We start from the raw sequence: 23380 nt of genomic DNA, 5'->3' as shown, positions 1-23380 counted from the left end.
TTTCCGATGACTACCCTCTTCCATGTACAAAGTCACTGGAAGCTTATTGTTTATCTTGAACCCCAGCATAATTTTTACTAACAGGATTTATTGTAAGCATTAAAAGAAAAAATCTTTCATTAAATATTGGTTAATACTGGAAATAATCTTGAAATTAGTAGCTGGGCCATTTTTCATGACTCAAAAGCAAGTTTATCGATGGAGTAGAGGGAATGCCGTTTTGCTTTTGATTCTTAAACAAGCCCTGTGTTTAAACGGAAGTACATTCGAGCTTGGTGCAGTTATAGCGCCTTATGCACCCAAGGCATTACAGAAGAACAGAGGACTTCAAGTGTTAGATGACTGTGACTATGTGCTCAGCAGATCCTTGCAGAACAGCATTCAGCTCATCAATAATGTGTCTTCTATTATGAGAATCCCATCTTAATTCTCACAGGATTTGGAAATAAATGATAAGTGATTTTCTACCCCACAGACTTTTACAATCAAAGTGTAAATTTTCGATTTTAACTCTGAGAAAGTTTCTTCATCAAAAATCACTTTTCTGCTGCTTAGTTTATTGGACCATTGTTTTTGTTGTTGTTGTTTTTGTTTTTTTTTTTCCATAAGAGATCTGGATCTTAAACTTTGATTATTTCAGCTTACACTTGATCAGAGGCTGAGAATTCCATTTAATGGCAAAACAGGGCAGTGTAATGGGCAAAAGCAGAAAAAAGAGGCGAGCATACTGACTCTGACAGTCGGTGTGTTTAAATACCATCTCAGCAGTACTGCTTCATGCTTGTACAGCCAATCTATCCTTCTGCTGATGAGCCAATTGATTTTAATATTCTTTTTGCTTCTTTTGTTCATTCCAGACTCTTAATCCTTATTCTGTGACCCCTAAATAATTTGAGTTAAGGAACAAAAGTACTGGCTTCCTTCTGCCTTAGAGACAAAAAGTGTGTTTCTAGAGAGACTTTGGCTGAAGTTTGCCCATTGAATTCAATGGGATTCTGGCTGCCAAAAGGCCAGGCTACTTTGACTATTTCGGCCTAAACGTAACTGCTCCTGTGCCCTTCCTGGCTGGCCCCAGGGGGCTCTCCTTTGTTGCTTGCCAGAGTTTTGCCAACCTGCTGGTTCTCAGCTTTGTTGCCTTTGTCCTCCAGCCCACTTGTCTGTCACTGCTCAGACTCTCACAGTTGAAGCCGGGTTAGGAGAAGAGAGGATAGCTTTGAATGTTTGTTTTCCATGCTTCTTTACTTATTTGCCAAGAAAAACATTCTTTTCATAAAGAAACGGATAAACAAGACCCAGAAGAGGAACCATTTAGAATCTTCAAGGGAAACACACTTCTAAAGTGAATTCTTCATGGGGGTGGGGGGTATTTATTCTCATTTGATCATATCCTGCTCCCTGCTCCGGTCACTTCTCCTGCCACTCTCAAAAATAAGGGGACAACAATGATCAATGAGCTTTAGACTCCTTAGGAAATGAGGATCTTCAAAACAGAATGAAAACAGTATTATTTACTCTTGATATCTTATATCACATGTAAAGATTCTGAGGCAAATGTTTTTTTTTTTCCTTGCACTACAGTGCACTCTAGGAAGCTGTGTGATACAGTAAAAGAGTGTAGAAATATCGGCTCATACTAGTTTGCAGTTTTTGTAAAATAAAGCTCGCAGAGAATATTTTCTACTTCCATCAGCTACAATGGGTAGACATTCAGTAAATAGGTGTCCAAACAGTATGTCAGAATTTTTTTTTTAGCCATTAAATGAAAAGAGTTTATATTTCTATCAATGTTCTAAGATTTGTCCCTGGTTTCATCCACCACCAACAGCACCGATACCACCAGCACGACCAGCACCATCACCTTACGATCACAGAATTGTACATTTTTAAAGGATTGTACTTTCTTTGTAACTTCCTATTATTTGAAAATTCATGATATCCTGTACACAGATTACTAAGGAAGACTTTAAATGGAGCATCAGGTGCAAATTTATGTATGTGTGTATGTATGTATTTATAAAACAATGTTTAGCTAGTAGTCAAGCTGAGTTTGACTCTATTTTTTCCCCTAAGCCTTATGAGTGCTGGGGTAACAGGTGTTAGCATTTTGTCTAGGCTCTGCCCCAGTTACCTGGCAATAGACAGGTGTACCTGACTCACTCTAAAAGGGGCTGCTTGCCAGGTCCTCTCTCTTGCTCTCTTGCCTTCTTGCTCTTTCTCTGTCCTCTTGCTCTCCCTCTCTCTCCACATGCTCATGGCCAACCTCTACTTCTCTTCTCTTCTCTTCTCTTCTCTTCTCTTCTCTTCTCTTCTCTTCTCTTCTCTTCTCTTCTCTTCTCTTCTCTTCTCTTCTCTTTCTCTCTGTCTCTGCCTTTCTGTATCTACTACCATCCTAACTCCCCTCCCTATGCCTGGAATAAACTCTATACCAAACCATGTACGGCTGGTCCCTCAGAGGGAAGGGATGCCTCACCATGGGCATGCAAAGACACCCTTCCCCCCCAACCCCCCCCACACCTGACTAAACATCCACCAAACACATTCCTTCTCTCAGTATTTTTATGAAACACAACAACAGGTGTGTCTTACACACTCCAACAGGTATTTATGTTTACGTTATTTAATATAAAGCACAATCTCAATAGCATTGAAAATATGTCTTCTACTTGTTTGTTGCTGTGAAGTATAGTAGAAACAAGAAACCACAAATGATTAGTATGTTCCTTCAGATCTTTTAGGATTTAATCAAGTTGCTTCTCATGCAAACGTTACCTTATGAAACTCTTCAGATGGCAAACACTTACCATATTCACTGTCATAGAAGATAATAAATTTCTGCCACGCATACTCTGTGACTACTCTTAGGATGACTTCATTCAAGTAGACAGGTGGACGAACTGAAAGAGTATAATCATCATTTCTGTTGCTCCGGGTGAGGCCACAGCCACTTCTTGGGGTCCCAGCTGTTGAGCGCTGAATGAAGAGGTGGGGGATATGCATGGCATCTGCCAAAGACTGGAGGGACCCAGCTGATGTGCAACCAATGGAGCTGACCAAGGCCAAGATGCCCTGGTTCATAAGTTCACATGCTGCAAGAAAGCACAGCAATGACAAGATAAGTGAGTTTTATATGATTTCACCTTTCTGAGAAACAATGGTTTACAAAGTCATGTAATGTACATATTTTTAAAATACATAAACATGCTGAATGAAAAAAAACTTTAATTAGGAAGTAATGGAATGCTGTTCAATAATTCTGCTTCCTTAGCTCCATTGTGTTGTGCAAGCATCTTTTGGCCAAATCTGGCCATATTAAAAGGGCCAAGTAGCCTGGAGCTAGATAGATTATTTCAAGGATTAGAAATAACCCAACATCTATCATTTGTCTCTCATATGGTAGAAATTCAATTAGTGGAAGATAAACTTGTATAATTATTGTTTCAGGATTCACAAGAATACCTGCCTAGTATATAATGCAAGCTTTTAGAAAGTAAAATGTTTAAAGTGGTGGGCCATAAGGGAGACATAGAGTTGGAAGGAGAAAATTTTGGCCACTATAGGTCTCCAAACTGGATGACATTTTCTCCCTCAATAAAGTAGAAAAAATGAAATGTTTTGTCATTTTTCTTAAAAAGTCAACAGGCAAATGAAATATTAAAATTTACCAAAAATCTTATTCTAGCATCTAAATGAGCAATTTATAGTTGCTACTATCTGCTTTACGTTTAATGTGCATTTACTTAGATTTTTCTGCTGTGTATGTAAATTTATTTACCTTATATTTAAAACTACATCTAATATAAAGATGATCAAATATGCATATGTATTTTAAAAGAGATAATTAATGGTTAAGGATGCCACTGTTTGAAGAACAGAAATAAATTCAGGAACAAATTCAGAAAATGTCAAATGTTTATGTTTTAAATAATTAGCTGTAATAACTGACTTTGCTTTTATTTCAAATTTTTGGCTGTCTAAGCTGACATTCTCAAAGTTTAGAATTTATTATAGGTTGTTTATAGAATCATTAAGAACTTAAAGAAACAAGAAAAAGACTAAAGTTTTCTATGTAATTAATTGGCAATTTAATGAATGCTGTTTGAAGGGCAATCTGAAAGAAAGCTAAGCACATGAGTACCATGTATATTTACTGTTATATCAGTGAGTAATTCCATGCATATCATGTCCATACATAATCATTAGGAATATATTTTCAAGCACTGACTCATAAGAGGTTATATAGACTTCAAATCCATGTGAACAATGACTTCTGGGTGGAGTGCACTAAAAGCATAAGAGGTTCAGGTTGAAGTTTTAGAAAAACTATCACATATACTTCTCATGATGATAACGCTACCATCCTGGAAAGTACTAGGAATTTAGATTCATTATTAGTTTCCAAGAATGTATGCAAAAAGCCCAGTCAAAAGTTCATTTCTATAGTAAATAAAGCATTACTAATTCACAAATGCAAATGCAACTAATATTTAAAATTTTTATATAAAAGCTTGGCTCATCTAACATAAGAAAAGTGTTTTAATGTGTACACAACTGAATTTAAATCAGGCATTATAATTGTTACAAGTGTCAAAGTAAACAGTAGTTTTAAAGTCAATCCATAGAAGTTATAAACTTCTATTTTTCAAGGAAACACTTCAGTTTATTTATTATATATTTTTATGTATGACACTATAAGAAAACTATTCGGTTTCAGTCTTTAGAAACATAAATCTACAAAGTTACATGTTAATCATTCACAGCTTCAAAATGTGTTACTTCATATATTAGGTAAGGTAAAGGGTTTATTTCATCCTTTGCTTCTACATGGCAGTTCATTAATTAAAAAACTCAGGGCAGGATCCCAAGACAGGATCCTAGAGTCAGGTATTGAAGCAGAAGGCATGGATGATCACCCCTGATTGGATTATTCTCCATGTCTTGCTCAGCTTACTATCTTCTTTGTTAAATAATAGTTTTTATTTAATTTTCTCTTATATTTTAATGCTAGTATTTCTGTTCAACCTGTTTCCTGTTATAGGAATAGACATACAAAAACATAAGGGATTCATAAAACAGCTTCCAGGCTGGCAAAATTTTAGTTGGAAATGACCATGAAATTCTGAGTTTTCTGATTCTGTATCTCAAATGCTGATATTATATCTATGTATTGCTACATTTGGTCTCTATTTTATTTTTATCTTTCTATGTGTAACACATAGATGACTTATAAATTATTTTAAGGTAACTGTTTAGTATAACTATCCTATTGCACATATTAGCACGAGTAATTGAAATATCTATACATGATCAAAATAGGAATCATCAAACAATAGAAAAATGCATCGGGTTGAAAATGTAATTTAGAGGTCATGCAGTTGAAGAGTGGAAAGCAGCTATAGCTGCTATGCTATGTCTTATTGATGAGGTGACACCATAGAACAGCATACTAGAAAAAGATTCTGAGACTCATTAAATAAAAAATACCCACTAAAATCAGTTTGTGAAATTTTTAACAGGGAGAGACTGAAGAGTTACAGCCTATGAGTACTGAATGTTCTTTCTTCTTATAAAATTTCTAACCTGTACAAAATGAAGGGAAGTCTGGAGCTAAGTAATGGCCCAAGATTCTTTCTACCTTTCATCACAAAAAGCAAACAAGATACTATTTCATCTGTTACTTCAAATTTATATGTGCCTGAGAACAGATGGAATTCTCTGTCAGGAAAGTCTCCAGAGTTTGTATTTCGTTAGGACAAACAATAACAAACAAACAAAAAAACTCAGGTTGCTATAATTTGCCTATATGTTGCTGTCAGAAACACTGACCAAAAGGGACTTGTGGGAGAATTTATTTACTTACAGGTTGCAGTGTATCATCAAATGCAACCAAGGCAGGAACTCAAGGGTTGAAGCAGAAGCCACAGAAAAGCACTGCTACTGGCTTACATTTCATGATTTGCTCTGTTTACTTTCTTATACACCACACGACCAAGTTACTAAAGAATGATACCTTCCACAGAGGGTTGTGCCTTCCCAAACCAATCAATAAATGTGTCTCAGATATGCCCTCTTTCCAATCTCATGGAGGCAATTCCTTAGCTGAGGTCATATCTTCCTTTATGACTCTAATTTGTGTCAAGTTGACAAGAATCAGCCAGCACAAATGTGTTCTCATTAAAGCCAAAAAAAAAAAGAGGTTACCTGCTCAATTGGATTGGAACTGTTTGACTCCAAAACAGTTTCATTGAGGTACATGAAATACTGTGTCTCTAGGGAAACCTACTGTTGCCTCTTCAAGGGGTTGAAACATAGAGGAATTTAACTGTTCTGCCAGATCTTGATCTGTTTGTCCTAGATAAAGGCTACTGTATGGGGAATAAACCATAATATTTGAGGAGAAGGTAGAAAGTTATTGCTTTACATGGGGATCAAAGACAGTTTATGTTTGACAGGAACTTCAAATCTTGACAATTCAAACACTGGATCATTTAGTTGTGTTTCTGAAGAATTCAGTTAACAGTACATGAGCAAGTGAGGCAACTGGGTTGGGAAGGTCATAGGAGCCTCTGTGTGTCTCCCCATTGAAGCCAAGGACTTCTCAGTGGCATATTCCTTTCACTGATACATTTCTTTATTTACATTTGAAATGTAAATAACGAAAATATCTGCCAAAAAAGGGGAAAAAAGTAAGATGTACAATGTATGTAGAAACTTAATCCCAATTTCAGTATTGTTGGAGGTGGGATATTAGGGTACCCAATAGTTTCCTGAATTTTTATCTTCAGAAATGAATTAAGGTTGAAAATTAATCATTCTAAAAGTATTGATTTGGTACCTCTGTCCTCTCTTGTCCTCCTTTCTCTGATTTTTATGTATGTGACTACCTACCATTTACATCAATATACCCAGACCATATGCAACAACTTCTTTGTTTATAATGTCACCTGTTTATGATTTTACATCAGAGATGCTTGGAGCATGTTCTAGTTGTAATTAGAAATTCTTAACGTAATGGACAATTGTCTAGACAGTTAGCACTTGCCAAAGCTAAATTAAGATCAAGTAAACTATTTAAACAGTACCATTACCCTTAAAGCAATGAAGCAATCATTAAACATCTTCCAAACAAAAGTCCCAGAGCCAGATGGACTTAGTGCAAAATTCTATCAGACCTTTCTTTAAAAGTAGAGCCAATACCAATACACCTCAAACTATTTCACAAAATAGAAACATAAGGAACACTCCCAAACTCATCTATCAAGCCACAGTCACCCTGATATTTAAACCACACAAAGACTCAACAAAGACACAGAACTTTAGAATGATTTTTCTTATGAACAAAGATGTAAAAATATTCAGTAATTGCAAACTAAATCCAGAAATACATCAAAAACATCATCCATCATGATCAAGTAGGCTTCATCCCAGTAATGCAAGGATGGTTCAGTGTATGAACATGCATCTATATAATCCACCATATAAACAAACTGAAAGAAAAAAATCAAATAATCATCTCATTAGATGCTGAAAAAGCCTTTGAGAGATCAGGGATACAAAGCACATATCAAATGTAATTAAAACAATATAAAACAAGTTAATAAGCCAACATCAAACTAAATGGAGAGAAATGTAAAACAATTCCACTACAATCAGGGACAAGGCAAGGCTACCCACTCTCTCTTTATCTATTCTATATAGTACTTGAAGTTCTAGCCAGAACAGTAAGAAAACTAGAGGCGATCAAAGGGATACAGATTAGAAAGGAATAAGTTAAAGTATCACTATTTGTGGATACTATAGTATACATAACTGACCCCAAAAATTCTACCAGAGATCTATTACAGCTGATAAATATCTTCAATATAGTGGCTGGTTACAAAATTAACTCAAAGAAATCAGAAGACCTTCTTTATACAAACAATAAACAGAGAAGGAAATTAGGGAAAAACACCCCTCACAATAGTCACAAATAATATAAAGTATCTTGGAGTAACTCTAACCAAGCAAGTAAAAGATCTGTATGACAAGAACTTCAAGTCTCTGAAGGGAAAAAAAATGAAGAAGATATCGGAAGATGGAAAGATCTCTCATGCTCATGGATTATTAAGGTTAACACAGTAAAAATGGCCATTGTTCCAAAAGCAATCAACAGATTCAATGCAATCCCCATCATAATTCCATCACACTTTTTTATAGATCTTGACAGAGCAATTTTCAACTTCAACAAAACACCCAGGATAGCCAAAACAATTCTGAACAATAAAAGAACTTCTGGAAGAATCACCATTCCTGACTTCAAGCTGTACTACAGAGCAATACTGATAAAACCTGCATGGTATTGGTACACAATCACATAGGTTGATCAATGCAATCAAATCAAAGACCCAAAAATAAACCCACATGGACACTTGATTTTTGATAAAGAAGCCAAAACCACACAATATAAAAATGAATGCATCTTCAGCAAATGGTGCTAGACTAGTTGTATATATCTACAGGTAGAAGAATGAAAATAGATCCAAACTTATCATCCTGCATGAAACTCAAGTCCCAGTGGATCGAGGATCTCAACATAAAACTGGATACCCTAGTGGAGCAATAGGGACACCAACCAAACCACAAAACTTTTGAACCCAAATTTCTCCTGTCTACTAGAAATATATGCACAGGGATAGGACAGAGACTGAGGAAATGTTCAACCAAAAACTGGCCCAAATTGTCACTCATCCCAAAGGCAAGCAACAATACCTAACACTATTAGTAATACTCTTAATTCTACAGACAGGGGTACAGCATTGGTTTCTTCTGAGAGGCTCCATCCAGGAGCTGGCGCAGACTGATATAGACACCCAGAGCCAAACAGTGGATGGGGATTATTATTGAAAAGTAGGAGGAAGGATTGCAACTCTGAAGGGGATAGGAACTCCACAGGAAGACCAACATTGTCAACTATCCTGGACCCTTGGGCTCTCAGAGACTAAACCACTAACCCCAGAACACACACGGGCTGGACCTAGGCCTCCACACACATATTAAAAGGGGGTATCCCAAAAGCTACATTTAGAGTGGAGGCTATCCCAAAAGCTGTTGTCTGCACATGGGATATGTTCTTCTAGCTGGGATGCCTTGTCTGGTCTTAGTGGGAGAGGATATGCCTAGCCTTGCAAAGTGCTGATTTGCCAGGATGAAGGAATACTCAGGGGGACTCCCATCCACTTTGAAGAGAAGAGGGGGGGATAGGAGGAAAAAGTATAGGAGTGTGTAAAAGTCAGTGGGGCAGTGTGTAACATGTAAAGGAATAAGTAAAAATAAAAAATAAAAATAAAGCTATAAGAATGGGGTTTTCATGTTTTTAATGATGAAGACACTCTAGATGTTGAATAGTACCCCGGAGCTCTTGACTCTAGCTGCATATGTATCAAAAGATGGCCTAGTAGGCCATCACTGGAAAGAGAGGCCCATTGAACATGCAAACTTTATATGCCCCAGTACAGTAGAATGCCAGGGCCAAAAAATGAGAATGGGTGGGTAGGGAAGTGGGGGGGGGAGGGTATGGGGGACTTTTGGGTTAGCATTGGAAATGTAATTGAGGAAAATACGTAATAAAAAATATTAAAAAAATAATAAAGTAAAAAAAGAACGGGGTTTTCATGTTTTTAATGATGAAGACACTCCAGATGTTGAATAGGTAGATATATTTCTTCTGATTTAAACAGTATGCCTTGTTTGTCAAATAGGTACAAAGACCAGTGCTTGTATCTTTTGTACATAAAAGCTGAGTGCTGTGATCTGAATACTCAGAGACAGTGTTTCTAAGACAAACTGACTAGATAGGCTAGTCAGAGCTGTGAGCTCTGGCTTCAGTATGAGGTCCTGCCTATCAAATAAGGTTGAAAGCCACAGCAAAAGTCACTGGTCATCAACCTCTGTCTTCCCTATGTATGCTTACACATGTATACATATACCTGTATATATGTGTGACTCTGAATAGATAAGCACACATGCAGGCAAATATACCATATATGTTAAAAAGTGAATTTTAGAATAATAAAAAATTTTTAATCTTTATATTAAGAAATGTTTTGGTTTCAAAGTTGTTTCTAAAATATATGACTATATGTTTTAACAAATTATATCCAATGAAAATATATACCAAATAATTCTCTAAAACCTACATTGCATCAGAGCTTCATGTGTAGCTAGGTTTGTAGAATGCTTGTTCAGTATGTAAAAAGTCCTATATTCAGCCTTCAGCCCCAGAAACGCAGGCATGGTAGTAAAGTTCTGAGACACCAGCAGTTGGGAGGCTCAGAACAAGAGGCTCAGAGGTTCAAAATTAGGTTTAGCTAATTAGGGAGTTTGAGCCCCGATATATGAAGCTCTATCTCAAATGAAAAAAATGTGTTTAAGTTTGTGTATTTGCAATTATATAACTGGTAACCTGTCCATTTTGCTTTTTTCAACTGTGGCCATCTTTGTACAGTAACATTATTAAAACACAAAAGTCACCTTCACTGTCATCTTTCATCCACCTGCCTCTCCATATGAATGTGCTTAACACTGACTGGTATTTGTACCTGAAACTATTCTTTCCTTGAAATGTCCTTCCATTTCTTCACTCAGTCTCATAACTATTAATGGAATTGATAAAACTTGCCAAGCTAATATGATTGAACAGTTCTCAGCTTACTACCCACCCCCCAAATCACTACACCATTCCAATGTTGTGAAAGCTCTCCAACAAAAGGTACAGACACTTTTGTAACTGAAGAAGACTAAGGATGGATGTCAGACAAATAAAATGTGGTACCCCAGCAGGACTGGGAGAGGATAGAAATTATAGGTGAAAAGCTAATGAACCATGAACAATATAATTCAGTTAACAGTATGCATCACATTAACAGATTGTTCACCATAATTTAATGATAGCTGTTGGAAATTAGCATTAAAGGAATCTCGATGAGGAACATGGAGGGTTCTTCTGGAAATCCAATCGTACTTCAAAATCAAAACCAAATAACTGTCAATCGCTTGGAAAGAGCACACATTCTCATGATACATGAGATTCTTCCAAGCCTGTCCCTATGTACACACACCCACATCTCCTTGCCTTGGCTTCCCATGACTCTACTCACTGTGCTGCTATGATGTGATCTCTATTGTATACTACTAATTCAGTAGTCTATATAAGGAAGTGGTTTTGACACATTAACAATCCAAGATCTTCTGATTTAAAAACAAACTCTTCATAGCATCTTAATTTATTTTTATCTTAAAACAAATTTTAAGTAGTATTTTGTGATGTTGAAGGTTGTAATTTTGAATTTTGCTTTTCAAATATATTACAAAGTACTTTATACATTTATACAGACGGCAAATTGCACTTTTGATGTCTATTTTTCCTTTTACAATACAAAAGAACTTAAGTTGGCATACTGTGACATTCTATTATGATTTAGTCACATGTGTACTAGCTTCCATGTTTGTAGATTCTGTAGGATTTTCTGTATATGCAGTAGTGTTGTTTTTAACTAACAACAGTTTTATTTTTTCCTTTTTGAGTGATACACTTGTAGTTTTTGTCCCTTTTGTTTTCTTTTCCTTTTCATGTCTTACTGGACTGGCTGTTACAAAGATGCCAATGTTGAATAAATGTAGAATAGATCGCTTTAGTTGTTTGTTTGTTTTAATCTTTTGTTTTTTAGTTTTTTCCCTTATCTTTGACAAAAACTCTTGTCAGGTATTTTGATCATACCCCTTGTAATGGTAAGGAAGTTTTATTTTATTTCTGAAACTCGTTTTCTCATGACTTATGATACTGGAAGGTTTTACTATGAATTAATGCTGATGCTATTTCTCGTATATGATATGGTGATTAGCCACTTGTTTCTGGATAAACAATTAGAGGGATGTTTGTTAGGGAAATTCTTTTCTCCCACTGTCAGTATTTCTTCATTGCTTGTAGTATTGCTTTGTTTTGCTTTTACTCATTTTTATTTTACTTATAGTTTCTTTATTTACATTCAAATGTTATTCCTTATCCCATCCTCTCTCCCTCTGTTTCTATGAGGATGTTTTTGTTGTTGTTTGTTTATTTATAGGTTTGCATCCTCATTTTATTTCTCCCTTTCAGGTTAGCATATCTGTAGGTGTTACCAATTTCAGGTCTTACTTAAGTTGCCTAAGTAGATTGTATATGTATCTTTTTAAAAAAACATGCCATGTTTTAAAAAACAAAGCAAAACAATTTTCTTAAATTAAAATATAATTATCGTTTGCCTCATTCCTTTCTGGCAACTGTTTCCATGAGTCACTTCCCCACTCTCTCTCTCAAATGTATGCTTTCTATTTTCGAATAAGTGCTGCTATGGTATGTCTGTGTGTCCATGCATATGTGTGTGTATGTGTGCATATATGTACTTGAGGCCACATGATAGTCATATGCTTGTTAGAATTCACCAATGAAACTTTTTGAACCTAGACTTTATAACCACAAAGTTTTATTTAAGGTAGTTATAAGGAAACTAGTCTATTTCCTCTTGGGTGAGCTTTGGAAGATTGCATACCTTAAAGAACTTTCCCTTTTGATCTACATTGTCAAAATTGCTTACATTAAGGGATTTATAACATTCCCTGTGGTAATTTACATAAATCTTTGTTCCTGATCAATTTGCCTAATTGTTTAGCAATTTATCAATTTTCTCAAAGAAAACACATTTGATTTCATTGATTTTCTGGTTTACTTTTTGTTCTTGTTCATTGACTTTTGTTCTGATCTTTATAATTTCCTTTTTTGAGTTTGAATTTAGTTTGAATTAATTCAGTAATTAGGGAATTATTTAAATGTCCCTCTGTTTAGTCCTTTTAAAAAAAAGGTTTGTTTTTATTTTAAGTTAGGTAGGTGAGTGTTGTTTTGCCTGGATGGATGTGCATTGTGCGCATGTGTGGTGCCTATGGAGGCCAGAAGACACCAAATCTCCTTGCACTGGAGTTAGATTGGTGTGAGCTGCCATGTGAATACTGGGAACCAATCCTGCGCCCCCGCCCCCCGTAAGTTCTGCCAAATGCTCTTAACCACTGAATCATCTCTCTAGCCCTGTACATTTTTGCTAATGCACGTACATAGCTAGTGAGTCAGTATACATTTTCGTCTTCCTTCTGATGGATGATAGCCTCAGGTCATGAGGAACTGATTCAGGACAAGTGGGTAACAACCCCTAGTAGGACTGCAGACTGTTTCACTTCACTTGTAGAAGCAACATGCATGAGTATGGAAAAAGCAGTTCTTTTACAAGTTAAACCATAAAAAGGAGCTTTGACTTCCTTGTAGCTCCCCTTGTGTATGTGTATGTACACATTCCTGCCTCCTATCCCTGTAAATAAGGGATGAGGACCCCCTGCTCATCCAGTCAAGCAGGCTCAGCATGTGAAGGTGGAGATTTTGGCTTTTGTGCCTCATTTTTCCTATACCTTCACATATTGACAAAGAACTGCCTAGTTTTGCCCTGGTGTGTGGCTTGTGATTTCATATTGCTTGCTGTAAGTTCTGCACAACTCAAGTAAGAGGAGGAGACTGGCGCATCACCCCCTCTTCTTCAGGTGTGCCAGGTCAGCCAAGGGATTCAGCTGCTCCCATCTGCATGATTCTGTGATCATTGTTTTCATCTCATTCTTCAGACTGTTCCAATTGGATTCAGATTGGATTTCAGAGTGGACTGACTATGGTAGAGATTCTTCTTCTGAGCGGTGCTTCTCCCTCAGTTTTTCTCTTTCCTTTGGTGCCTCACCAAATGGAGAGCCCTTAGGAGCCTCAGCCCCAATTTGGGTAGCCTTACACCATACCTTACACCAGATCATCATACCTTACACCAGATTCCCTCCCAACCTAGTCCTGCTCAGTTCCATGTAAGCACAAGGAGGTGAGAAGAATCCATTCACGGCAAGCTGGTGTGTGGTATTCCCAGTGTACTCTACTTAAAAGCAGTGGCATTCACTGGTAATAGGATTAGCATAGGTAAGCTGAGCAGGGAGACTCTATGCTGCTTTCACGTTCATATGTGTTTTGCCTACAGAAGACCTCAATGTCTTAAAAGTGTCAATACATTATCCTCAACAATGCATTAAAGCACAATATTCATTGTTGCATTCTTGGTATTCTTTGGAAGCTTGTGCAGTTGCAGTGTATCAGCAAGCCTGCTACCATTTGTAAGCACTCATTTTTTTAAAAGTGCCTAGGATTTTTTTTTCTTAAAAAATCTAACTTGAAAATATATTTTCAGTGATATTGAACTAGGCTTTTTGTGTTTTGTTTTGTTGTTTTAAAATATCTATTCCAGTTCAATGTAATTTTTGGGAGCTATCCAAACTCCTAACTATTATAATGTAGTATATTTGTCTCAATGCATTGTAAGGTGATTTTAATTTTTTTGTCCTCAGTCTTTATTTTATTACTTTACCTTAATGAAGTTAAGTTGGCAGCAGAAGGGAGCACTCACTTACCGATAATAAATCCCTCACCTCTATCTCTGCATATTCATAATCACGTGTCAAGTAGCATGAAAGGCACTTGGATATATTCTCCATTGTCCCATGACATCTGTCTCCACATTGCAGTTTCCTTATGTCGTTCAGCCCAGTGTAAGGAGCACTTTTGTTTCACTAGGGAGGAAGGCCTTTGTGCCTTTCTCTCTCTTTCCTCTCTTTCTCTCTTTCCTTCCCTCCTTCCCTCCCTCTCTCCCTCCCGCCTCCCCCCCCCACTGTGTGTGTGTGTGTGTGTGTGTGTGTGTGTGTGTGTTTCTCAGGGTAGCACTCTTTCTCCTGAAGTTTCACTTCATGTATTACACAAACCAGCATCTACTATGATTTATCACTTGGAATGCTTTCCAAAGTTGTACCCAGGAACTTTGTTTTAATAATAGAAGTTACTCATGCAAAGAAACGTTTTGTTTGCAGTACTAATAACATAATTAAAGTTTTGTGATTTTTTTGCAACCTCATCTCTAAATTTTATGGTTCCATTGGTACCTCAGACACATATGAACTAAACCATGGCCATTCTTTCCTAGAAATGTCATGGGTTTAACAGTTCACTATCTAAGACCAAACTCTGTTTTAATTTATATTGTCATTATTACTTGATTCTACTCTTTCACCTGAGGCTCTTGAGCTATAGTGTATTTACTTAGAAGAAATGTAGCTAAATATGTAAATATCACACACATTCAAGTAAGCTCTATGCTGTGTAACTTGCATTAACGTGACTTGAATTGACTGTGGAAATGTAAAACAAGGGGATTTTCTATTAAGTGTGGCTAGAAGATTACCCCTCATGGTTTGAAAGTGAAACTACCTCTAAAACAGTGGTACTCAACCTATGGGTTGAGACCCTGCTGGGGGTTGCTTAGCATATCCTGCACATTACATATTTGCATTATATTTCATAACAGTAGCAAAATTACAGTTATGGAGTAGCAACAATAATGATTTTATGGTTGGAGACACCCCAACATAATGAACTGCATTAAAGGGTTAAAGCCTTAGGAAGGTTGAGAACCACTGATCTACAACCACAAGTATTGAATACTAAGTGTTGTTATCCTGGGAGGTTGTAGAATCCTTAGGTGATATGTCCTAGCTCGAGGAGGTAGTTACTAAGGATGCATGTTGAAGGTCTTCCCTTGTCCCCAGTAGCTTCTCACATTCCACATCCTGTCTGCTGTGATGTAAAGTATGTCATCTCTCATACTCCTGATGTATATTCTCCCCAAGCACATGGAGCCAATGAAACACTGTATCAACCTTCTGAAACTGTGATGCAAAATACATCCTACCTCAATTATGTCAGAGATGTTGTCCCAACAATGAGAACAGCGACTAATGCAGTACCACTTTAAAATTAACAGATGATGCATAAGAAATATTTGCTGAGTGAATATCTATACTTTGAAGGGAGTTTGATTTGGTAAGTGAGAAGTAATGGAAAAAACACCCTGAGAGTAAAAAGATAGAAAACTGTTTAAGAAGAAAATACAAAACAAAACAAACAAACAAACAAACAAACAAAAAACCAGACAGGTCCTCCTTTTACAGTCTGAGATAAAACTATGTCAGTCCAAATGGATGTGTTCCCTATAATTCATGTTTGCATTGAATCCTCATGGTGATAGAAGATATTTGGGCTTTGGGAAATGATTACTTTGGGAGGGAAGATTCTCACAACTTAATGAGATGTCCTTAGTGGAATTAGAATTCTCTTTTTAAAAAGGCACGATGAGCCTCTTCCGACATGTGCACACACAGACTAGGCATCTATGAAGAATTATTTGTTGCAGTTACCCCAATATTCTTGGATGGGTCTACTAGAAAACATCTAACTAATCAGGGGCTATACCCTCAGCGGGAAATGTTTCTTTTAATCATTCTTAAACACTGTTAGGTTTCATTCCAATTTTAATAAAAAAAACAGATTTCAAAATTTTGGTAGACAGAAGAACAAATTAACTTACCATAAGCTTACTTTGCAAATTGACTCATTACAGATAAAATTAAGTTAATGATAACATATGAAAAACAAATTTTATTGAGTCATTGGCACGAAATACCTTTACATATGTTATTTTTTTTAGAAGTAACACCAATCACTAAAGGATGTGTGATAAATGTATTGAATAATTGCGTCAATCATGTCATTTCAATTAAAATTTGGGATGTGACAAAAGTTTCTTTTTCAGGAAAAAGGAAGCTGCAGGTTTATGCTAATGCAGTGATTGTCACCGTGGGTGTGTTTTACTTGATTCAACTCTGTAATATCACCTGCTTGGTTCTTTTTGTTTGTCTATCAGAGAAGCTGCCTGGTTTGCAAGGGAATATTGAGGGAAAGGCAGTTATGCACAGTGAAAATGTAGTACATAGTGAGTTCTGATACAAAATAATACTATATCTAGAAAATAGCATTGTTTATATAAAATTATAATAATATTCATGTTAAAAGCTCAAAGCATCATGATGGATCTTACTCTAGTATTTCAAAACCAAAATAAAAGTCTTGAAGAAAATTACATAGAAAATTATTATTATTATTATTATTGATGTTACTCTGTATTCATAATTGTATAATAGCATTATTAACACTTAATTTACTTCTTTTTTGGAAGCCACAGTGTCATGTAGCCCATAATGGCCTCACATTTTACTATGTAGAAAAGAATCGTTATGTATTTATAATATGCCTGAGACATTCTCCCAAGTGCTGGGATGAACCCAAGGCTTGATGCATGCCAGAAAAGTACTCTGCCATATGAACTAGATCCTCAAAATAATAATGTTATGCTTTTAATGTATTAAAGTATATAGTGTATCCAATTACATATATACTATATATTTAACACTAAATATAAAAAATAATATTTAGATGACTTGATCTTCTAATATTGTAGAACACTGGGTGAAAATGAATGTATTTATTTAAGGAAACATACTTAGGATTTGTAGTATGGGATCCATGAATAAAATGGCAATCATGCATGGGAAGATTTTATAATAGACAGTGAAAGACTAGCCTCAATAATATCTGCCATTATCAGTTTATTCATCTGGAAAATGCAGGTCATAGAAATAGACTAGCTTAGAAATTGTAAAATATTTGAAAGAGATAAGTTTCTCTATAGGTATAAAACCCATGCTTTCATGGGTTTTAAGAATATAAAACTATATAAGTAAAATCACATGTATTCACAAAGAAGAACATAATGATTTCAGATGTGAATATTTTTATTCTCATTCTTTTTTTCTGTAATAGTAACCAGTTAGCATTTTTCTCAAACTCGGGAAAGGCTTTATGTTTCACTCTGTAAATGTAAAGATACTGATGACAATTTAAAATAGGGGGAAAATGAAATTCCCAAGGATTTTGGAGAAATGAATACACACTGTTTATCCTGAGTAAAGTATCTAATATTTACTGTATTATCAAGTTAGCATATTTTGGGTATCATTACCTTCTGATATCCATCAAGAAATATGCTCACATAGGTGCTGCTGTGTTCAGGTTCTATCTATTATATTAGTTATAATATGTGCATGCAGACAATCATATCTTAATACCAGTGTCTTTTAACTCAGGACAAAATGAGGTTTTATAATTTCAAATACTTCTCACATATTGAATTTTTAATTTTCACTTTCTTCAGTATTATTTCCATATTTTGCGTAATACAGTGTGAATTTTTAATTTTCACTTTCTTCTGTCAAAAAGAAAGATTGGGTTCTTTAAAGCCAAACAGATGAGAGAAAGCCACCCTTTCTGCAGTGAGCTTGAAGCACAATAACCTTTGCTCTACAAAGTGGACAGTGCACTGCAAAAAGCAACATGATCAGCAGAACTGATACTCTGTTCAGGATAAACTCCGTTCAACCAAATTGTTTTATTGGTATATATGTAGAATTTTACTGTATTCTTGTAAAGATAATAATAATCTAGCTGACAATAATATTAAGTAAAACCTATCTTTTGTGGCATTGAGAAACAACTCAGAAACTAAAGTGTGTGCTTCACAAGCTTGAACACCTGACTCACGCTCACTGCATCTTAAACTGCAGGTAAGGTGGTGCATTCTTGTCATTTCAGAGCAAGGAAGGACAAAACTGTGGATGCCTTGGAGTTGCTGGGTTCCTAGCATTATGGTGCCTGAGCCATGATACCTAGAGTTATGTTCTAGCCTGAACATGCAAATTCAAGAGCACACACACACAGAGAACACAATTTTTAAATTTGATGTTAATACATAGCACTGATATTGAAATTGCCTGTTTATGTGGTTAAAAAAACATTTTGTAGAAAAATGTCTCAGTTTTCCCCTTTGCACAATTCAATACACTGAATCAACTCAGAGATTACTTAAATGTCTGATTTTAAAATGTAAATTAGAACATAGATTTTTTTTGTTGTTGTTGTTAAACGCACCCATGGCGATCTTTATAGCACTTTCTTAACTTTGAGTCCAAAGATTAGAGTCAAAATTATCAAGAATTAAAGTTAAAGGTGCATCAAAGTGTTGGGTTCCTATCATTCAGAGATTGTAACCAGTGCAAAATATTTCCATCACATATGACAAACATGCCATTGATATTTTCACTATCAAGGAAAAAAGTTTTTACTAATGAGATATTGTATATGTGTGTGTTTAATTATTAATCTTGAAAATAAAATATATTTTAAATTTGAAAGTAACATTAATACTAAATTTTGGTGTACATGATGTGAATGCTATCATAGAAAAGAACTTTAAGCCAAGATTACTCTTAAAATAAGATTTATTATAGGATCCCTGTGTGTACGGACAAGTTGCTCTCTATCTATACCTGTTTGTTATGCCTTTTCTTAGACTTTTTTCTAAGCATTTGTGGGTTTTGTCCTATTCCCATGTGTTTGATTGACCATTTAAACTTGAAGATTAAACCCTATTGCTGAAGACACTGCATACAAGGAGTTGTAGAATATGAAGAATTCATACTGGTCCTTGACATGAAAATCTCTTACCCACTGGTGCTGTGTATGTTGCAATAAGACAAAATTTAGCATCATTCTTATTTATTTAGACCCCTGTGGAATGTAATAAAACCAATTTGGCCAGCAATGTGCACTTGTACCAAAGTAGCATGATTGTTATGGGGCTAAAGAACAGCTTTCTGGTTCTACTTAATATCTGCTTTATAGTATAGATTCAGTATCAAAAAGAGTTCTGAGTGTCCAGAACCTGGGACTAGCTAGACCAGAAAGCTCAGAGATTCCAGCAGCGACGCCATTTCTATTACCTTGCTAAAGAGACATAGAGTTAAACCAACTCCTCTTGACTCATTATTAACTATACATCAGTACATCTCTTTCATGTTGTCTCAAGCTTTCTTTTGTCAATTAACACAGAAACCCCCAATCAGACATTTTACCGAGAATAAGAGACCATGGAGTGCTCATACCTAAATGAGGCGTCAGCATCTGTATCACAGCCCCTCCTCACAAAACGGAAAGAAAATTTACAAAGATGAAGCAGAAAGATTTTCAGAGCCAAAGGTTCTGAATGACTACCAGACTTTAAAAAGTGTTTTCAGGACACAGCACTGAACTTGCACACATAACTTCAGAGCAATTGCACCAGCACCACCAAAACTACCTGAGTCCAAATCAGACATGATCCCAAAATGGACAGGGTAGGTGGTCAGCAAGCATCATGACTATCTAAAAAGCTGTTGGTTAATGCTAGCTTCTAGGAGAGGAGGAATCTGGCTTTTCTGTAAATGTATTAACCCTGTTAGGTTTACCTGTAGTTGATGGCCACACACCCCAGAGTATATATACCAAGCACTAGCTATCCTCAGTAATTAACAACAACAACAACAACAAAGTGAAGAAACAGGTGGCTATGAAATGGGGGTGGATCTTTGAGGAATGGGGAGAAGGGAATGAATATGATCAAAATACAATGTATAAAACTCAAATAATTAATTAAAAACAAAGAACAGAAGCGCTCACACATGTTGTGGATGCTTAGCTGGGTCAAAATATGTCTGTTCAAAAGCCACATGGTGTACAAAATATCCATCTGTTGCCTTTTTCTCTGTGCCGTCACAGATCAGGCCAGTTAAGATAAATATTACCACTTTTTACTACAATATCAAATCTTTCTGTTAGATGTTCATATGGATATTATAAATATTTGTCTTTTAGGAGTAAATATATGTATTTAGATGTATAGATCTTTGAACGGGAAATAACAGTTAGAATTTCCTTCTATTCACTCACACTGTTCAGTAGGAATACAACTGGGCACAGGACATCTGCTATCCATACAAGTGGTAAGAAATGAAGGAGGATGAGAACAAATTCTGTTTCCTTTAGGTTTGAAGCACCTGATCTGTATTTTTAAAATTAAACAAATTATGTCAACACAGTTTTGACAGCCCACAGGAAGGTGGCTTCAAATTGACAGGGCCCAGGGGACCGAGGGTGCTGCTAAACTTATTAACTGGGGAGACTAAAATGTTTAATTATAGACACACAGAAGTTTGCCAATAAACAGCAGCATTTCATGGTAAAACAAACTCTGTCTACCAAATGCATCACTTGCCATGGCTAAACACATAATACACCTACTGATCTCAATTTTAATAAAGGAAAGGTATTTTTGAATCATTATTTTATATGTATGGATGATTTGCCTGCATATGCTTATATACCCTGTGTATGCCCAGTGCCTAAGGAGACCAGAAGATGCTATTATATCCTCTGAATCTAGAGTTCAGAGCCATTATGGACATGCTGGAAATCAAACCTAAATCCTCTAGAAAGACAGCAAATGATATAAAAAAATGTAAAATATAAGTATCACAGTATTGTAGATTCAATAATGTGTTTTTATCTAAAACTACAAAAATGAGAACTTAGAAGTACCTTCTGAAGGAACCCTTTATTCAAAACAGTCTTTTCAGACAACATACTTGCTACACCCACACAACTAAAATCAGACTATTACACAGATCATTCCATGCCACAGAAGTGCCCCAAACCAATCGCCATGCCTTTACATTAAAAATAACTGTATTTGAGTATATTATATTTAAGAGCAAGTTTTCTTTTTACAGGCTGTGTTAGAATACCAGGGCCTCTGACCTACAAAATCCTCATCAGAGAGACTTGATTGAGCTGATAGAAGCAGATGCAGGGGCCCACAGCCAAATATTAGTTGGAGTTCTAGGAATCCTGTAGAAGATGGGGAGGAAGGATTGAAGGAGCTAGAGGGATCAAGGATAGTACAAGAAAATGACCCGTAGACACAACTGACCCAGACTCTCTTCTCTATTGGGTTCATAGTGTTCAGGGAGACTATATAGGGTTGACTTAGGTCCTTTGCACATATGTTAAGGATGTGTAGCTTGGTATTTTTGTCAGACTCCTACCAGTGGGAGAAGGTACTGCTCTTGATCCCTTTTCCTGTCTTTGAGACCCTTTCCTCACTATTAGGTTACATCGGCAAGCCTTGTTTGTAAGAATATATGCTTGGTCTTATTTTAGCTTGTTATGCCATATTTGGTTGATGTCTCTATGTGGGGAGCGGGTGTGGCGGCAGTCCCAAAGGCACCAGGGACTGCAGCTAAGTCGTATGACTTGCACCTGACTTCCTCATATAAACCACAAACATNGTGAGAGCTGCGCAGGTGTACCAGGTTACTGGCGAANCCATTTTGGTGGAGATATGCCCCTGCTGCCCTGATTAGCTGAAGCTGCGTACCTGGTGAGGTGATGTGGCCTGCTGTGAGTGGATGGGAACTGATAGTATATAAGAGTGAGAAGGCCCAGGGCTCGGGGTCTTTCGCCTACACAGTCAATGCTCTCCCAATAAACCTGTGCAGAAGGATCCTATTGTGGTGTCTTTCTTGCTGGCGAGTCAGGTGTCCCACATCTCTAGGAAGCCACCTCTTTTCTGAGGAGAGGTAAAGACAGAGGTGTATCTGGGGTCAAGGAGATGTGTTTGTGGGAAAAATTGGTAGTAGGGAAGGGAGGGAATCTACAGTTGTAATGTAATATAATATATGAGAGAAATAATAATTTTTAAAAAGGGAGAGTAAAAGTATATCAAAACTCTATATAGGACTAGGAGAATTGTTATGGGCAATGACCAGTGCTGCTAGAGATTCTGTAAACATTCTCTAAGGCAAACAACACCGTTTGATTGGATAACAAGGCAATGGATGTCCCCTTCTGTATGTAAGAAAGCATCCATTACAGAGGCATGCGTGCTGAATCTCAGAAATCTTGCTTTAGACTGAAGGCTCATCTATCTATACACCTTGGCTTTATTTTGGGTCATTAGTGGAAGATGGAAGATCTTGAAAACTCTTGTTCCTCCTCACTAGACTAAGATGCTTTTCTTATTTGCCTTAGTGCTGTCTCTATGTTCCATAGGTGAGAGAATGAAAGAGGTGTTCCCTGCAGTAATCTTATTGATACATTTACATTATACATACTTGTCCCTCATCAAACATAAGTTAGAGTGTTTTGGTGAACTCTCAAAGATGGCATCTGTCTACTCTGTGGACAAAACTAGGGAAATGGTTGGTTATTTAATGTGAGACAGACTGAATACATTATTTTCTGAAGGATATTCTTAGTATCTTCAGACCAATATTTTCTGTATTTTAGCTTTTTTAACAGTCTAAACTTGAACCAAATTCATTGGGTAAAGTAAGTTACTAATTTAACTAAGCCAACTAATATATACATTTTATTGTGACATTTAAATACAGTTTTAGAAATTAATTACCTTTAGTTTAAATGTTTTTTTTTAATTTTCATCCTATTAATTTTTAATATTGCATATTTTAATGATCA

At 36.2% G+C, this 23380-nt stretch overlaps 1 protein-coding gene across 4 annotated transcripts in view; it reads right to left on the bottom strand.

Annotated features, from left to right (window-relative positions):
• Grid2 (glutamate ionotropic receptor delta type subunit 2) overlaps window positions 1-23380 on the bottom strand; it is a 1450739-nt gene that overhangs the window by 793072 nt on the left and 634287 nt on the right. For 3 of the 4 annotated variants that reach the window (XM_021164478.2, XM_029478539.1, XM_029478538.1), the window contains one exon: window positions 2802-3086. In XM_021164478.2, the coding sequence (XP_021020137.1) occupies window positions 2802-3086 (285 nt within the window). Of the gene's footprint in view, window positions 1-2801; window positions 3087-23380 lie in introns of those variants that run through there. The other variant, XM_029478540.1, reaches the window with a different exon arrangement.

The sequence above is a fragment of the Mus caroli genome, chromosome 6 (assembly GCF_900094665.2).
Source record: "Mus caroli chromosome 6, CAROLI_EIJ_v1.1, whole genome shotgun sequence".
Classification (NCBI taxonomy): Eukaryota; Metazoa; Chordata; class Mammalia; order Rodentia; family Muridae; genus Mus; species Mus caroli.
This window is presented reverse-complemented; position numbering and strand designations above follow the sequence as displayed.